Below are 19710 nucleotides of genomic sequence, written 5' to 3' on the forward strand. Positions count from 1 at the left end.
TCTCTATATATATATATATATATATAGAGTTCCCATAACCTTATTAAGGGGGCATTCACATAGAGTAACACGGCGCTGATTCTGCACCATAACTCGCGTAAGAAACAGCGCTGCAAAACAGAACCCCATTCCGTTTAGTGCGCGTAACACATTGAAAGCAATGGATTAAAAAGCCTCCCATTGATTTCAATGTGTTATGCGCGTTAAATGGAACTCATTGGACTCAAAGGGATTCTTTTTTGCAGCGCTGATTCTTATGCGAGTTATCGTGCCAGAATCGGAGGGGAACCCCTGGCAAAAGAGGGGTTAGACAAGAACTGAAACAGAAACTTGCAGGGAAATATAGGGGCACAGCCCCCAACAAAAATCAAAGCAAAGATGAACAAACAAGACCACACATGCAGGATGGAGACAAAAGGGAGGGAAGAAAGAAAGGACTAAAGACGAGAGTGAATTCTCTTTTAAAATAGTAAACTATTTCCTGTAACTTATTTAAATGAGGTTCATAGGTGAGTAATATCTAATTCATTGCCTATCTCAAAATTACTGTCAGTGTTTACTATATCCTTTATATAGTTTCAGCTTATTACAGAGAGTTGTTCTTAGTAGGTATTCACTGGATGAAACATATAGATGTCACCATAGTGTGAGTTATAGCTTTTCTTGGATCTGAATCCGCTCCTGGCTTTGGTTCAAAAAAATGTAATAAAATCTGCAACAAAAAAAGCTGTGTTTCCGCAGCGGGGAGCTATAGCCTTACATTGGGTTTTATATTTAGTATTACCAGCCAGAAGTAAAATGCTGCTTTGAATGCAAAGTGATGTTATTCCATTGAAGTGCAATGTATGTGACAAGGACTACTGACCTATCTTTTGTTAAGAAGCTATGCCCTACTTCTTATAGGTATCACATGCATTAACTAGATGAATTAGGGGCTACGGGGCTCAGTGGTTTTGTCCAGAAGCATCTCGGCAAATGCCTATTCAATGTGACAGCACTTCAGAGAAATCATGTGTGCACATATGACCTTCCTTAGACATCTATTCAGGTCGTTGTGTTATTTGGTGACCTGGAATAAAAGACGTTGAAAGCAAAGTCCACTAATCCAGTCTCTCTATCATTACCGTGAAGGCCATACTATTAGCATAGTCCGACTTCAGCAACTGTTACACACAAAATAAGGTATTGTGCAAATACCCAATATTGCCATTGGTGACTGATCCAAAGAAAAATGAAGGACTAAGACACTTCTAGGTGTATATAAATTTGTTTTATTAGTCCTGCCATTGCTACATGTTCAGATGGTCTTAGAACTAATTGTATAAGGTGGAAGAAATACTTTATTTCTGAAATTGCATGGGTACTAAATATCAAAATGGTTTCAAGAATAGATTTTGATCCTTTTATTATGTAACATTTGAAGTAAAATTAAGGCCAGGGTCCCATGTTTCGAAAACGCAGCGTTTTGGCTGCGGCAGAAACGTTGCGACAAAAAACGCTGCTGTGCTTTATATTGCCTACAAGTGGATCGGATTCTGGCTAATCCCATTCACACATTGCAGGAAAAAAAAATCCACAGCGGAAATGGTGTGATTTCAAAAACTTGCATGTCACTTATACTTACAAAAATGCTGACGTAGGTATAATAGAGGCAGAAAATCTTCACATGAAAGCGCTATAGACTTTCTTTGAAAAACACTGTGGGGGAAAAAAAACTGAGATTTTTCTGCTGTGGTCTTTTCCGTTGTGTTTTTTTTTTTTTTTTTGCAGCAGCAGTTCGTTGCTTGGAGCTTTAGCCGCGGAATCCGCCTGAAGATAGGGCAGCTTGCTTCTGGTCTCCATAGACCACAATTATGAGGGGGCGGATTATGACGTGGATTAGGCGCCATAACCCACCCCCTCTGTGCCTGTGTGAACGGGCCCTAAGAAGGGCATTCCTGACAGTCTAGCGGGCTGTGAGGAACGTCCCTCCTGACAGTACTGTCCGTAGCCCTGTAATGTCCTGGGGGTCTTCCTTACCACCCAGCGATGATGTTGAATGGTGAGGAATGCCCCCCCTCCCTCCTGACAGTACTCGTCTGTAGTACTAGTAACTGCACCAATATTTCTTGCCCTGGGGCACATAACGGGAAAGCCGATTAGTGTGCTGAATTCTAAAACCACATGTGCCCGAGGAGTTGAAAGGTCCTCTTTAAGTGTGTTGTGTGGTCTTCCAAGTCGCTCATGGTTTTGCAAGATACTCTGGAGCTTTCAACAGGGGCTCTACTGAGCAAGACCTTCAACATGGAAGTTCTTATTCTATGTACAATGGCTTTCTTTCTAATTTAGCCTTAATTTTGCTTACTGTTTAGACCATTGTTGTGTTGTTTAATTAATGTGTAATTTGTGCGGCCGCAAAGATTTCAATCAAAACGGGGAATTCCGGACGCAAGCATATCGCAACAAAATCCTTTTATAGTGAGACTACAGACAAAAAAGTTAAAAGTCCATCCGCCTCAAAATTGTATCTGTATGCAAAAGTTGTCACTACCTGGTCAGGGCATGTTCACATGATTCAAAATGCATAGTAATAAAAGTTTACTTGTATTTTGCAGTGGTATTCATTGCATTCAATATAACTAACCAGCTTGTGGCTACACACCACAGTTTCTACGCTGCTATTTCAGTTCCTAGAAGAAGGATATGAAGAAAGATATTCTTTTTTCCCCCCACAATGCAATATTCAATTCTGTGTAAAAGAACATACTATATGGACTAATGGCACAGACAATGCGCCAAGACAGTGTCCCTAGTCCATTCATTTCAATGGGACCACTGGAGATCTCTGAAGAACAGCGATTGGCTATCTCCTGTGGTCCAAGTGAAATCAGTGGAGCAGGAGTATGTCTGACCACTGCTTCATTCAGACGAGAAATAAAACACCCTCATTCTTGTGATTGGTGGGGGGGGTTCCTTGGTTATATTGCAACTTATCCCCAATTGTGTGATTGGCGGTTTTCCTTGTACAAGTGTGCACACAGGTATAGCCATTGGTTAGTGGGTAGAACTGCCCAATGGAGACTTAAAGGGGTTTTCCCATCTCCATGTTTCAGCAGTTTACTTGCTGTCTCTTCTTCTCCTCACTTCCTGTATCCCTCTTCCCACTCTCAACTTGCTGAACAGGACACTATGAGGTATCACAATATTTATGCAGATCAGATAATATGGAAATGCTTGTAGGAAACAGACTCAGTGTTATCTGTGTGTTTAAATAGAGAGATAACAGACAGGGCTTTATTAGCAAACTGCAATTAGCTGAACTGATTGTCTTGCAGGCAGAGCAATGAGTGATGTCACTTGTTGTATCACACAGGTCCGGTGTTATGGAAACACTGTGTAAACAATGGGAGGACTAAGTTCACATAGCAGGCAAACAAAGCAGCATTTCTAAAGCAATACATTTAAGAAAAGTTTTCAGTGTACATAAGCTACCAGTATAGATGGGATCCTTGCGATTGGAATACCCCATTAAGCATAGAATGAGCAGGAATTACAATGGAACATACTCAATCTTTACCTACACATTATTTAACAATCTGCTTAGCTCCTCCTGCTCTGTGTTCTACTTTCTACAAATCGGTTTGCATATTGAGTGTGACAGGTCTTTAATATACAGAAATGTTTGTTATGTGCAGGAGTACCCCTTTAATGCCATATATATTACAGGATTCCTGCTGAAGCGAGCCTAGTACCTGCTGTGTCATTACTTCGGATGCTGGGATCAGGTTGCAGTTGTTATAGAACATGTGTGCGCAGAACTCATGTTTCATTAAAATGGCATGTGAATATTCTAGCAAGCACAAGTGAAGCCATCTGAGTATCTGATCTCTGGGAAGTGCAGATGAAGGTGTCTCATTACAGCCCAATTTAATGTAGGAAGTACCCAGAACATCCACAATGTCTAGGCACAAATACTTCCTGCTTCATCCTGCAGCATATTTGAAAGGCAAATACCCCTGAGCTAAGTGTTGGGAGCCATAGACTTCCCTGTGCTGTAGACTAGGTCAGACACAATGCTGCCGGAGACCTTTCCTCTTCAGCATCAGCAGCAGCAGCAGCAGCACTCTGCCTGATCTGTCTGAGTCAGTGCAGTACATTTACCAAGGCTTGCTTGTTATATGAGCAGCACAGCTTCCTGGCTTCACAGTCACAAACGCTGTCTGGGATGGGAACTGCAATATATAAGCTATCCAGCAAAATCAAAGTCCAGGTCAAAAAGAGCAAAACCTCAGGTAGGTGTCCAGATGAAATGTAGTCATACAATAACAATATACTAGAATATGTGTAAATGAGATCACAGCTAATGTGTGTTCTGCTCATAGCTGATGTCTGAGTTGTTGTCTCCTTCAATAGCCACGGATGATCTTATCATGTATTCTACTAATAGTGACTGATCTGATAAAGTATATAGGAAGATTGTCTCATTTTCTATGTTCTGTATGTGTAAGGAGGATATTATATTGGGTTCCATCCAAAACAACACAAACAAACCAAGGATACAAAGACCAACTCTGCACGTTACTGCTAATATTAACTTCTGCCGCAGGCTATATGTGTAACGCAGTGGTGTGCCATATACCCTGCCATGAATAGCTGTATGTTTGCATGCCTGAATAGTAAAGGCTGGAGTAAACTTTTAAAGAATATGGATTGCGAGGACATAGAAGGAATATGCAGAATCATCCCAGCCATATTTCTATGGATCCCATAGACTTTCATATTTGTTGTATTCAATATAGCAATGCATAGACAGAATGAATTATGTATGAGAAACCACGATACTGTGTAGTAAATGCATTCCTTGTTTCATTATGTGTTATGGCGGAATCTGCATGATATCTACCAAGTATGCTGTTTTCTTCTGTACAGCTGTGTATTTACATTTATTGAATGTAAAGATCTAGCCATTCAGAGGAAAAAAATACCATAAACTCAATTTAACTATTTAGTGCGCTGTATCTCTCAAGCATGCATGCTTGGTGCAAATCTAGTTCTCTTACTCTTCAACCCAATTTCAGGAAGCGAATCTGGGGTTCTAGGCCTTGTACAAGCTGTTACAAACCCTTCAGTCAGTTCCAGAGGGCAAGGCGGAGGGAAACACAATAGCATCCAAAACTTTCTTTGGGTAGTTTCTGTTTTGCACATATTAGTTATTGTAAGTGGCATTGCTTTGTGCAAGCACCCTGTAGGGCAGCATGCACATAGCTATGGGTCCATACACAGACAAGTAGAAATTGTGGCCCACAATAGGTAATGCTCTTTAATAGAATAAAACCTGTATCTTGCTCACCAGACATTGGCCCAGCAGATACCTGGATATGCAGAAAATACTCAAGCAGAGGTGTAACCTGAAGCTCTTAGATCCTGCCCATAATGGGGCACCCACTTGCTATATGCTATCTTTCTATATTCTTCTGGGCTCCAGGGCCTAGTAGTGATTGCCATCTCTGTATTCCCTATCTACACTCCAATGAAATCCGTTCTTATTAAAGTTTTGTAAAAATCCATAATGTACAAAATAGAAAAATTCTCTGAGTTTCAGTCACTGTGGCCCTTAGCCATGGTAAAAAGAATGAAAGTAAAAGATACATATATAGAAGGGGAAGCATCCAGTCCCATGCCGAGAATATGAAACATGAAATGGATATACAACACGTTGTATATGTTAAAATGGTGAAGTAAATATACATAACATAATACTTGTCCCATAAGCAGAAACCTTCATGTCAGAATTCTGGTGCAGTCACCTTAGTATAAGCGGGCCTCTGTCTTTTGAGTTCTGTTGCCATATTCTCCATCTGTATTTGTTTGCTCTACCTCTTACCTGGAATGTACATTCCACTATCAGCAGCTGAACACAAAGGGGAGTTGTCGCTAGAAGCATTTGCTATCACATAAGGGGAATACAATGTGTGGTTTGTAACTGTCTTCAGTCTGCATCTGTTTTGCTAAGAGAACAAAGGGAGAAATTTATCAAAGTGTCTAATATAATGTTGTTGCCCAAAGCAACCAATCACAGCACAGCTTTTATTTCTTAGTGCTCCTTGCAATATGAAAGCGGCCTTGTGATTGGCTTATATGTATAGCAAAGTCAGGTTTTCGTTTAGACTTTCATAAATCTGCTCCATAGATAGATCCCACATGCAGTTTTAAAGGCAGTATGTTGCAAAAAATGGCCCATATATATCAAGTTTGTATGTTAAATATGGTAAAGTGTTTTGCTGCAGTACTCACGTTAGCCACTAAGCCAAATTCTGTGCTTATACTTCCTGTTTCACAAGTGATTTCTGCAGCAGCCACCTCACTTATCAGCACACAAATGACCATATCGATCATATTTATGTGACTAAGACACAGAAGCCACCAATTCACAGCTTATACACTAACCTACCTACACAAAGACTTCTGAAGAGATCACAGAGCCATAAAGCATGCCAAGAAAACTCTCCTAAAATGTCAAAGGGTCGGCTTCAGACTTTTGTGTCTTTGGTACTATGGTCCATCTCCAGGACTTTTTTAAGTATAGTGAGCACAGTTGGCACAGCAGGATTTTTCAATATTTTTTTTATGTAGATTATAGCATGAAATTAGCAAAATTTCTTAAAAAGATGTTTAACATAAAACATGACTTAAGCAGTAGGCCATTTTCTCATGACACATTCCCTTTTCAAAGAGTTGATTTTATTTATTTATTTTTTACCAAAACTCACATAAGTATCTTCAAAATGCAGATAGTCTCCATAATTGAAGGCCACGATGCACATTACAGCGCATTACAGGGATCACTGCATCTGTATGGCAGTTTATGAAGGTTAAGGATGTGGTGGTGTTCTGAGTGAGTTTTGTTGTACTGGCTAAGGCTAGGTTCACAGCTGTATTACACTTTCCATAGGAGACTTGGCCACAGATTCTGTCTAAAATTGGCGGAGAGGGGCTCTCTGTCTTTCGGGTCATGTGTCGATGTGGATCCAAACGACAGAGAGAAGAACGCTAGTGTGAACCTAGTTTGAATCATGCTCTGTATGTGCTGAGGCAATGCTTCTAATAGAGAAAGTTAGAAGCATATGGCTTCTGATTGAATGTGGAATTTTTTTTTTTTTTTTTTTTTTGGGGGGGGATAAGTATTTTTAATATCTTTATAAATGATCTGGACGATGGAATTATTGGGGAACTCATAAAATTTGCAGATGATACGAAGATAGGAGGAATAGCCAACACTAGAGAGGAGAGAGAGTGTATTCAAAAGGACTTAGACACACTGGAACAATGGGCTGAGGCGAACAAAATGGTATTTAACAGGGACAAATGCAAAGTTCTACATCTGGGTAACAGAAATGTAAAAAACATATATAGTATGGGAGGAATAGAACTAAGTGATAGCATAGGGGAAAAGGACTTGGGCATAATAGTAGATCACAAATTCAACATGAGCCAACAGTGCGGTGCTGCTGCAAAAAAGGCTAATAAAATTCTGGGATGTATTAAGACAAGCATTGAATCTAGATCAAGAGAGGTCATTATTCCGCTGTACTCTTCCCTGGTCAGACCACACCTGGAATACTGTGTACAGTTCTGGGCGCCTCAATTCAAGAAAGACATCGATATATTGGAGCAAGTCCAGAGAAGAGCAACCAAAATGGTGGAAGGTCTGCAAACCATGTCCTATGAGGAGCGGCTAAAAGAACTGGGATTGTTTAGTTTGCAGAAGAGAAGGCTGAGGGGAGATTTAATAGCAGTCTACAAATATCTGAAAGGTAGTCACAGTGCAGAGGGATCTACCCTATTCTCATTAGCACAAGGAAGTACAAGAAGCAATGGGATGAAACTAAAGGGAAAGAGATACAGATTAGACATTAGGAAAAACTTTCTGACAGTGAGGGTAGTGAGAGAGTGGAATAGGCTGCCACGGGAGGTGGTGGGCGCTCCATCAATGGAAATCTTCAAGCGGAATCTGGATAAACATATAGCTGGGATGATTTAGGAAAACCTGCACTCGCAAGGGGTTGGACCCGATGGCCCTTGAGGTCCCTTCCAACTCTACCAAAGACAAGTACAGAATCTGTGCAAAAAAAAAGTGAGTATTGTGGGCCTAGAGTACTACAGTAGAGGCCCCATATACCTCCATGCAGAAAAGAGAGCTGCATATGGCTGTGTGCATCAGGTCTTATAAGGATAAACAGAAGTATGAAGGATGCAAAAGTCTGCTCTATCTCTGGATAATATAAATGGTCTTTAAAACATGCAACAGTCAAGAAAAAACACATGTAGAATGCGTAATGTTACAGGGAATATGTTGTACAGTGACTTACAAAGTCAAAATATATAGCAGGCAAGAATTACAAGACAACAGATAAGTCTTTTATTGTAGATTTAGAATTTTTCAGCTTACACCACACATGCCTTGCATGACGGACTGCTTGTATCTATAGCAATGTCTGTGTTTATGCCAGTACTTGGGATAAAGCATTGAACTGACTTCAATGTCTGCACTTTCCGCTACTAGAATTGTAATAAATACATGCATTGGCTTTGTATAAACATCATTTAAAAATTGTGTGAAGGAGAAAAATTTTGCATGCAAAGATTAAACAGAGACATTCCAGATCTAGGAAGCAGCTGTATGCTAGGTGATTCACAACTGGTCTGGACATGTATGTTCCTTACAAGAAACTTCTTGTCTCTTGTGGTCATGAAGAATCGTGTTAGAACTGAGTTGTCCCACCTGTATCTATGTAGTTGCTAGTTAAATATTAAATATCTATATAGTAGGTAGGCATTTCCTGTAGATACTCATGTACAGTCCCTAAGTGCACAAGATCACATCCTTAGGATAGGTCATTTTGGATTGGTGGGGTCTGACTCTCAGCTTCCCCGCTGATAAGCTGGTTTAAAGGACTATGGTGCTTCAGCAAGTACTGTGGCCTCTTTTATGACTGTGATGACACATTCATCCATCAGACAGTGAGACGGAGATGTAGTCATTCCTGTTCCAATGTCCCTACAGTCATCTGACTGCAGAGGTACCAAGGGTTAGACTCCAACTGATCTGATGTAGATGATCCATCCAAAGGATAGGTCATCAGTAATAAAGTATCAGAAGACCCCTTTAGGCTAAGGCCCCGCATAGCGAGATGCAGCTGAAAAAGGATGTGGAAAAGACCATGGTGGAAACACGTCACGGTTTTTCCTCTGCAGACTTCCTGTCTCTATTATATCTATATGGATACCAGTGTTTCCAGAGGTGTAAATGACATGATACAATTTACAAAAACACTTACGGTATGTTTTTGGAATAGCAAAACTATCCTAAAGGTGGCAGTATCCATTACATGAATGGGTGGCTGGTGGTGTCCTGGATCACCCCGTGTGGTGGGGAATGAAAGGTCATGCATGTTGGACTTCTCAAGGCAAATCCTTTGGTTCTCACCTTTTGGTTCTTTTTACCCTCTTGTGTCCGGTCACATCCCCTTCAATTGAGTAGACCCTTACAAAACAATATGTTACATGACATTCACAATGAGCACATGGGCATAGTAAAGAACCAATAGTGTGAATAACAATGATTTGCCTATAGAAACAAAAACAATCCTTTGCATACAGCCTTCTAAATAGGCTTGGTAGATGACATAATAACATGATGGTGGATTTGTTTGCGCTATTGTAGCACATATTTAGCCTATTTTTGTCAATGTATAATTGTGTACCAAGATAGATTTGGCTTTGTTTCTGAAAGTAAGTAAAGGGTGTAGTTATCTGACCGCTGTAAACCAAGCTATATCGCATTTTACAATGGTAGTCTCATTTACTACTGAAAAACAGATGACATATGGATGGAAAATCACAGACAAGAAATGAATAGTATCTCAGGCGAAAACAGTCTTTTCTTCCACGGTTAAAAAATCATACAGAGATATGTGACTAAGGCCTTACATTGACAATGAAATCAAATGTAGAATACATGAAGTATAAAGTATTGATAAAATAATGGCTAGAAACTAGTAATGGTAGGAGGAGAAAAGCTAAATAAATTCCACTCAAATTTTGACTAACCTGTCAATGACCCAGTTCTAGAACAGAGATCATACCAGACATAACTTTAGGCTCTTAACAGATGGGATTATAGAGGCTATGGTGTAAAGCGAAGATAATAATAGTGACATATATCCCTGAAGACTATGCAGATCATGTGAATATTATGCAAAGAGTTTCTGGCAGCTCATCTATTAAGTGTAGTGTAGGGCAGGTCATGGTAAGGCCAGGGTCACTTACAACCTCTAGGCAAGGTGGATTCACCTCTGTTATTACTGGATCTGCAGCTTTGGCTAAACTTCTGAATGATGTTCATGAATAAAATACACTTTCATGTATAGACCAGTCTGTATACCATACTCCAACACAAGATCCAGCAGTACAGTGAAATCCAACTTTTCTTATGACATATTAAAACAGCACCTTCTCCCCAGAGGGAATGTTAACCCACTAACCTGTTTCAGCATAAAAACTTCTCATAGTAAGTTCATAGCTATAGGTAAGGTTTTATACCAATAGGCATATGTAGGTTAATATTTCCTCCAGGAAGACGGTGCAATTCAATATGTCATAATAAAAGTGGATTTTGACTGCACTGCTAGATGTTGTACTGGAATATGAGATACAGATTGCGTCATAAGGAGTTCTGCTAAGACTGTTCTGTGTATGTAAGATCTGACACGTGGGCACTAGAGTTGAGCTGACCTTTGTCAGTATATGACTACTTTAATACTTAGACTACATGTGCACTAAACAGGGAGAGGAAAGAAAGATACAGTAGAAATCCAAGTGCCCCATGAGAGGGGAGTTGGGAGGCCCCATTCACATTAGATGGTTGTCCAAACCCGTCAAAATCAGAAGGTTCGGTTGATACACATTGAATGTCCATGCTTAGACCTGTGTTATTTACTATAGCAACATTTACACATTGGCTTCTGTTACACATTCACTTCGGTTTGCATAATTAACAGAAATTTTATAGTATACAGTAGTATATAACGATATGGAAAGTAGCCTCGGTGTAACTCTTGGATGCAAAATCTATATTTGGTCCAAGAGTCACACTTGTACCTTATACCACTTGAAAGAAGCTCAATTCCTTACAAATCTGACAGAAAGAAAGTGTTTTGCCCCATCGGGCCTCTTTATGTACTGAGATATTCTCTAGAAGCATTGCACATAAAGTCCGACAAAGCTTATATGGCTCCTGCTAAGGAACAATACAGGTTTCTTGCTCAGTAAGCCTCTGCTGTGTTCAAGAGCCCTTAGATGGAGAGATGCTCTAATGATGGTTCCAGGAACTGTTTGCTATTATTCTACTATTTATCAATGTCTTTTGTGTTGTGTCTCATTAGATGGCGGGTGAATTTTGCTGACTGTACATGGCTCTATTTCATAACCTGGTTGGCCAGGAATTTAACCCTGAGAGTGAAATAATGAACACTTGTGGCAATGGGAAGCTTTTGTTATAACACACAGATTTTCCAACGTGATGCAAATCTATGCACAATAAGCCCATTTCTTTTGTTTCTCATAGAAAGCTGGGGTAATCTTGTCTACTGGTTATCATTGATATCGTAAATGAACAGATGTCTCAGGGTGTGACCAAACAGAACAGTTATGACAGGCAGACATATGCAGGAGTTTTCAAAAACGCAGTATGTCAATTTCACCTACAGAAACACTCACATTTTCCCTATAAGGTATAATAAGGGAAGAAGAACCGCAAAGAAAAACACAATGAATAATACTGCAGAGAAAAAAGTGATGCATTTCCACTGCATTTGTTTCCGCTGCGTTCCGCAACGTGGGGCCTGCGTTCCGCAACGTGGGGCCTAAGCCTTAAGTCATACTGTATTACCAACTTAACTTATTGCTATTATGCAAAATGGAGTTTAAAGAATTAGTTTTAGCCACGTCGCAGGGAAATGAGGTTTATTCTGTAGCAGCCATGCGCTATTGCTGTGTTTTGTGTACATAAAATGCAACTGAGATATTTTTATCTTATATTTTTTCAGATTGTAAATATACATGCCATTCTCATTGCCAAGGACAGGTGCAATTAAACTGTGAACCGAATGGAAAATTAATGGAATGTTTACCTGCGTACGACACATTGGACCACTCCAATAACAATGAGAAGGTAACCTTTTTATTCCATGAAACATGTATATGTATTACGATTACTTGTATGTTCTCCCTGGGTTTGTGTGGTCTTCCTCTGGGCATTAAGATTTCATCCCACACTCCAATAGATTCTAAGCTCTACTTGGGAAAGTGAGTGATGTCACAGAATATGTTGGTTCTATATCGGTTATGCTAGATTCACATTAGCATTCAACTCTCCATCTTTCATGTGGACCGGAAAGATGGAGAGACAGTTTGCTTAAAAAGCGGTTACCCAATGAAACATGTGGTCCCCATAGACCAGGGGTGGGCAATTAATTTTCTCATGGGGCCACATGAGAAATTGTAACGTTTCTAGAGGGCCATACAAACAGCGGCACATTTAGCTCCACCCACTTATCTGCTGACGGCGCCCATTCTCAATCATTTTTCAATGTGCCCCAAAAAGTAAAATCCTCCTACAGTCACCCTAACATTATACACCCCCACATTATAACGTTTCCCTCCAAATGTCCCACAGTATTAAGTCCCTCTTCTGGTGCCCCAGTATAAACTAGCAGAAACTAGAGCGGACATTAAACTGGGGCAGCTGGAGGGGGACATTAAACTGGTGGTAACTAGAGGCAGACACGTCCTCCAGCTACCCCCCATGGTTTAATATCCTCCTCCAGCTGCCCCAGTTTAATGTCACCCTCCATCTTCCCCCTAGTTTAATGTCCCCTCTCCATGTGCATTCAGTGTAACTGCCCCCCTACATCTGCCCCTAGTTCCCCCCTCTTGCTCACACATGCTGTCTCTTCTCTCTTTATCATCCAGCAGCCCCCATTGCCGGCAGCTTGCAGAAAGCACACAGTCCTGTGTGGCTCCGCCCACTAACGAGTCATAGCCTATCCTGGTGATAGGCTGTGATGACATCATCACAGGTCCTTGAAAAAACTTCAACTAGCTATGCGGGCCGGATAGAAGCAGTCAGAGGGTCGGATGTGGCCCGAGGGCCGTATATTGTCCAGGTCTGCCATAGAATATAATACCTTGTAGGACTTTTCTCGCCGTCGATTTTAGGTGGTATCTGTGACAGAGTCTCCTAGGGAGACTCCAACACAAATGTGAACCTAGCCTTAGTGAAATAAGTAAACAAGCACCATGCAAACTCAGCCTTAGACACCAGCAGACACATCTTGTAGTAATGCTATTACTAGTTGGGGCTCTGATACTTTGCTTTTTGCAAGTAACCTCTGCAAGTATACATCAGAATAAGCTTTACATTCCATGACATTATTTCTGGTAAATCAGTAGTGGTAGAGGACCTTGGTAATATCAGAGAAGAGACGAGACCAATGCATCAACGTGCGATTAGTGATTCTTCCTTCTAAACGATCAATAGCCACAAAAATAAACAGGTAATTGCTTTACAGACGTCACATGATTTCCATTAGCCACGATCTACTTCCTTTCCTATAAGCTTAGCAGTGTAATTATTACAGGAGTAATAAAAAAGCCAAGTTCTGCTTTGTCTGCACTGTATCTTACATTCTGCTTTAAAGAGTTTTTTTTTACTCTGGGTATTTGTAAAGGTTATTGTTATTGTTTAGGGATAAAGTTTTGTATATTAACTCTATTTTCCAATTAATTATAATATTTCACAATAAACAGACCTGAACTTGAATCCTACGTTTTTCTGTGCAGCTTTTTATGTTGCAAACTTTTTGCTGTGGTTTTTTGAGCCAAAGCCAGGAGTGGATTGAGCAGAAGGGAAAAGTATGAGACTTTCCTATATATTTGCCATTCCATTTGTAGCCACTCTTTGTTTTGGCTCAAAAAAACCCAGCAAAATCTCCAACAAAAAAAAGCAGTGTTTCTCACAACGTGAGGCCTCTGCTGTAGGCCATGTAAATGCCGCAGTGGAAACGCTGCAGAAAAAAACGCAACAGTCACTGCAAGGTGAATGGGATTATAGTGAATCCCATCCACACCTTGCGAAAAAATACACTCTGCGTTTTCCAAAACAGTCGAAAGCAGGGGTGTATTTCAAGGGAGTCAGTCAACAGGAAAAAACAAATATATGGTTGTATTTATAATTGCGGAACATCACTGCTACATCAGTCAGTGGCTCACTCCCCCTCCCATCCACTATGATATCTGCCTTTTTCTGCCCCACCTGGCCCTGAAGCTGTGAAGTGCGCTGTACTGCACATGTGCGCCTCACGTCATCAGACACCTGGAAAAGAAGCAGTTTGATGTTATCTTGCTTAGGTTGGATACAATTGCGCAGGCTTTGTAGAAGACGCAGGCTTTGTATCAGCCTAAGCAAGATGAAGCCAAACTGCGATACACCTCTATTATAAACACACCCCTGATGCACACTTCAGTTATATGCATATGGGTAAAAGACAGAATTCCTCCTAAATGTAACAAAGATTCTGCATGCAAAGTACACTATTGTGATCTGTGCCCGAAACCCTCCAAGCAGAAACCCAACACCTTATACCAGGGGTAGGCAACCTTTGGCACTCCAGCTGTTGTAAAACTACAACTCCCAGTATGCATACTTGCTCTGCTGTTCTTGGAACTCCCATAGAAGTGAATGGAGCATGTTGGGAGTTGTAATTTCACAGCAGCTGAAGTGCTGAAGGTTGCTGAACCGTGCCTTATACACTAATATATGTGTAATTGGGCTCATTGATTTCATTAGTATGTTGTTTTGACTCTTACCCTTCTGAAAGGGGTACAATTTTGTGGTTATGTAAGGGCTCGTTCACATCTGCGTTGTGCTCTCCGTACTGCAGGTTTCCGTTTCCTGCCTAAAACAGAGGCAGGAGACGGAAACCTGCAGGAGTCTCTCTCACCCATTCATTTGAATGGGTGAGAGAGATGTCCGGCCGTGCGCAGCGGTGAGCGTTTTGCGCTCTCCGCCGCGAAACCGGGTTTTATAATCCGGACACAGAGTCGGACATGCAGTACTCTGTGTCCGGATAAAAAAATCCGGTTTCACGGCGGAGAGCCTAAAACGCTCACCGCCGCGCACGGCCGGACCTGGTCTGTGGTTTCCGTCTTCTGGCATGCAGAAGACGGAAACCATAGAACGGAGACCGTGAACGCAGGTGTGAACCAGGCGTAAGCAATATGTATTTAGTTTAATAAGATTCTTACATTTAGTGACATTTTAATAGAAACTGAACGTTCCTTTTAAAGTGTAACTCCCACTGTTTTTTGTTTTTTTTTTGTTTTTTTTTTTTTTTGCTATTGTGTCATATGGTTTGGTGACCATTTTTGTAATATACTTTATTACCCTATCTAAATTCCTATTTATTATAAAACAAGCTGTAATATTCTCCTTAGCAAACCTCTAGCTGAGGGAAAGTCCGTACACAGTGATATTGTAAATCTGCAGAGCTGATGCTAAATAGTGTTAGAAAAATGTATAATGTGCAATATACTTTTATTAATGGGCTGCAACTCTATGGAATAGCAAAGGCTAATCATCGATCTCTGCCAGATTCTACCCAAATGGAGGTGTGTAAGAACCCATGTACTAATCTCCATACAATTTTTAGGATCTGGCTTCCATGCACAGCCGCATATGTTTGAGAGTCATGGGCCACCATGGCAGGGCGGACCACATTGTCTTACAACAACTTATCTCATGCCAAAATTTAGTCATAAGATAATCCTTTAATAGTCCCACAATGGGGAAATTTCAGTGATACAGTTTCATGGATGATACAGTAGTATATAACAAGAGAGAAAACACATACAAGTTCATGGCAGATAGAGAAATACTAGGAATAATAGCAACTATAAAGAAAGAAACACAGACACACTGCAGGATCATTTAGTTCTCTGTGTGAAGTGATGTTAATAATACAGCCCAACCGTGGTTGGATGACACGAGGAGGAGGGGTCACAGCATGTAGACATAACAGGCAGAAACGTTTTTTTACAGAGGTGGGGGGACATATCAGCTATCATGATAACAGGTAGTTCCTTTGGTAGGTATTGAGATCTCATGCTCACAGCTGATAGTGTAAAGTAACTTCCTTTGACTTTCCTTTAACACCTGCACAGAGTATAGACTTTCCTGGTTGCCCAGGTCACAAACTTCACTTAAAAGGTATAAGTCCAGAAGAAGGTATCCTGTTTTTAGACAAAGGCATACTTGGTCAGAGTACTAGTATCTACAATGAAAGTCAGTCTAGTCTATGATGTCAAAAGACAAGCTCAGAAATGAGGTTTGTCATTCGCTGCTCAGAAGGCAGTCAACTTCTTGCTGCAGACCTGGCTTACTGATGCCATTGAAATGAATGGACTCGTATGTAATCTATTACATAGAGTTCCCTTTTATTACAGATCTCTGAATCTGGTTAAGAGAGCTGTGGACTCTCTCTTTATGTTAGTATGCTCTGATAGAGCTAAGGAATGGGACTGTTCTGTTGTCAAACCCTTTATGGGGCCCATGTGTATGTGCCTGGATGGAAGTTGGCATAACTGACAGTGCAACTGCCAATAGAGTTAAGCACGGAAACTGATTCTCAGAAGGAAGCAAATTCCAATGCTTTTTGTTCAAACTGTCCTGAAAGGCTTCCAATATTCATTACAATTAGTAATTTAGAAATTATAAGAAATCATACTTAGATAAAGATACCAAACCTTTGGCTAATTCTTATTTACCTGCCAGATATTATCTTCACAGGATAACAAAATGAAATCTTTCTGCCACTTGAATTTTATTTTCTGTTGAAACACCTGTAGAGTTTGGCTGATCTTTGAAGAGGCAAGAAAAAAAAAATCAAACTCTTGGCGAGAATTTCTATTTGGACCTGTCCCCAGATTTGTATACACTTCCAGCAATTATTTTTCTGTCAACTGTCCAGCTTGCAGAATGTCATGGTGTCCTAAAAAACATAATAATAAACATTGTATTGGCTCTGGTTTGCACCCATGGACATTGTAGATGTATGTATTTTTACTTTTAAGTGCATGTGTCAGTGTTAGGGTAGGTTCACACTAGCATTATCAATGTCCATTGCTCTCATCCTTCATAGGATGAGAGCAATGGACATTAATAGACTGATGAAGACTGTGTACCCTCCATCTGGTGTCCATTTGCATTCAGCCTAGTGAAAAGCATGATGGAAGCTTTATTCCATCGTGTTTTTTACTTTTCAGTCAGAATAACCCCTCGTTCAAATCTGTGTTGGTATTCCATCTGGGGAAGTCCGCATGGGGACCCCCCGAACGGAATACCAAATGCAATTGCAAGCGCTGTGCAGTAAAAGCACACGGACCCCATAGACTAGAATGGGGTCCGTGTGCTTGCCGCCAGATCTCCGCACGAGTCATGTGGACAGGAAAGTAGATAGTGAACTACTTTCCTTTCTTCATGTTCCCTGCGGAGATCTGGCAGCAAGCACACGGATCCTATTATAGTCTATGGGGTCAGTGTTCTTTTACTGCACAGCAGTTGCGCTTGGTATTACGTTTGGGGGGGGATGGTCCCCATGCGGATCCCCCCGGACGGAATACCAACGCAGATGTGAACGAGGGGCATGTAGAACGTGCATGTAGAACGTTTCCTTCCATTACAAAAGTAAACCAGCATGATGGAAATGGATGTATCCTAAAATAATAGTTTCTTAATTGTAATCGACGTAAAATGTTTAATCAACAAACCTTATATACTCCCTAAGCCTTCTTCATTGGCTATATGCTGCTGACATCAAAAATAGAAGCTGGTCATAATAACTCAACTATGTATGTAGCAAATATTATGTAGTGTCAGTTAAATAAATGAAGTCTGCCACAAAACATGATAGCTACAAATGATGTCCATTGAGACAAATTAGGGGTTAATTGACTCATAGGATTGCCATCTCCATCATAAGATGGTTTTCACATTAAGAATTTCATTCCTGCACTTCAGGTATAAAACTGACCTCAAGCAACTGTATTTCTCCATCCACATCATACAGGGATACAATATAGGTTTGGCAAACATCTTCAACATTAAAATTCTGGTAGTCTGATCACTAACTACATAGTTTATAGTGTCCCTTGCTATCTGAGTTTAGACCCACTTCCTAGCACCTCAAAGCCAAAAAGACCGTTCATACTGGAACTCTTGGCCATGACTCCCCTCACCCTTGGCCCAAACTGTCCTCCCCAGAGTAAAAGCATTAAGGGAAGCCGCACACTCCATTTTCACAATTCTTGGTTTATATTGTTATTTGATGTCCTACACATAGGGGGCTGCAAATGCTATCAATGAAATCCAATCCAGGCACATTAAAAACTGATGTGGGTCTACAATGCCCACCCCAAACCCTGGTGCTAAGAACAGTGCACATGCCAGTGTCTGAACAGAGACCACTATGTATGCCTATTAACTCTTTTTATTTTCTAACATATCGGGATTGGATTTCATTGCTAGCATTGATGATCCACTAAGTTTGGGACTATTGAATGACCATAGACACTAATAACTGTGAATATGGGCATCATTTATGAACATCATTTTATACAGCAGGCTTAGCTTTATTATACAGATACTACATAATATTTTCTATATATCTTGTTTAATGCAGGGCCCCCTTGATACAAGTGGAGATCCTCCTATCCCTGGATCGGCTTACAGTTAGTGTTAGACTTGGATGCCTTGGGCTCACCAGTAAAATTCATTTTGAAGGTCCACTGTACACCTACATGTAAATATTACCAGACACTTGTTTGCAAATTTCTAAAATGTTGGGGGGTTTTCAGTAGTATCCTGCTGCCAAACCCCTTGCCTCTGATTGTTTCTGTCTGGGGTCCTGTCAGTTTCCTGCTCTCTGGATCCTGCTTTAAACTAGGGGCCTTTTTAGCTCTGTCAACTGGGAATATGGGCCCACGCAGCTGCTGCAACATGAGTGGTCCTGTAGGGATTTAGAAGTTGAGGCCCATGGAGTAAGGATGCTGATGGCCTGATTCCGCACCTAGATATCATCTCACCTGCTCGTTGTGTCTACAGTATAGAAAAATGAACTGGGTAGTTTCTTAAAGGGGTTATCCACTTTCTACAATTGATGGCCTCTCCTTACTGGTACTGAGGAAGCGAGGCTCTCGCCTAGGTGTTGGACTCTCACAGATCTAATATTAATGGCATATCTTAAAGAAATGCCATCAGAAAGTGTGTAAGCCCTTTAAATAATTTCCCTACTATATTCTACCAACACATTAGCTAGTAAAGATGTTATACAATGAGTATCAGTATGATGTACAGCACCTGCCATGCCAGGGTATGCTGGGGACCCACATGGCTCAGGGGCCCACTGGCAGTGTCACCGGCAAGCAAGTCTTAGCCTTCTCACAGCTCGTGTAATTTGTAGGTATTTATATATTAGAGTTTTTGGGGTGTATTATAATTGGCTGATTTGGTACCAATTTTATCTTGGGTATTGTGGTATATATTTGATTTTAGTCTTTGTGTCTACACACACATTATATTTCTGTTTCTGTACATTAGTTTATTTTGTACAAGTT

The 19710-nt window shown here is 40.6% G+C and overlaps 1 protein-coding gene across 3 annotated transcripts in view; it reads left to right on the top strand.

The window, feature by feature from the left end:
* Positions 1-19710, top strand: part of RASSF3 (Ras association domain family member 3) — a 110419-nt gene that overhangs the window by 54136 nt on the left and 36573 nt on the right. For all 3 annotated transcript variants that reach the window (XM_075274433.1, XM_075274434.1, XM_075274435.1), the window contains exon 2: positions 12087-12211. In XM_075274433.1, coding sequence (XP_075130534.1) covers positions 12087-12211 — 125 coding nt within the window. The remainder of the gene's footprint in view (positions 1-12086; positions 12212-19710) is intronic.

The sequence above is a fragment of the Leptodactylus fuscus genome, chromosome 5 (assembly GCF_031893055.1).
Source record: "Leptodactylus fuscus isolate aLepFus1 chromosome 5, aLepFus1.hap2, whole genome shotgun sequence".
NCBI lineage: Eukaryota > Metazoa > Chordata > Amphibia > Anura > Leptodactylidae > Leptodactylus > Leptodactylus fuscus.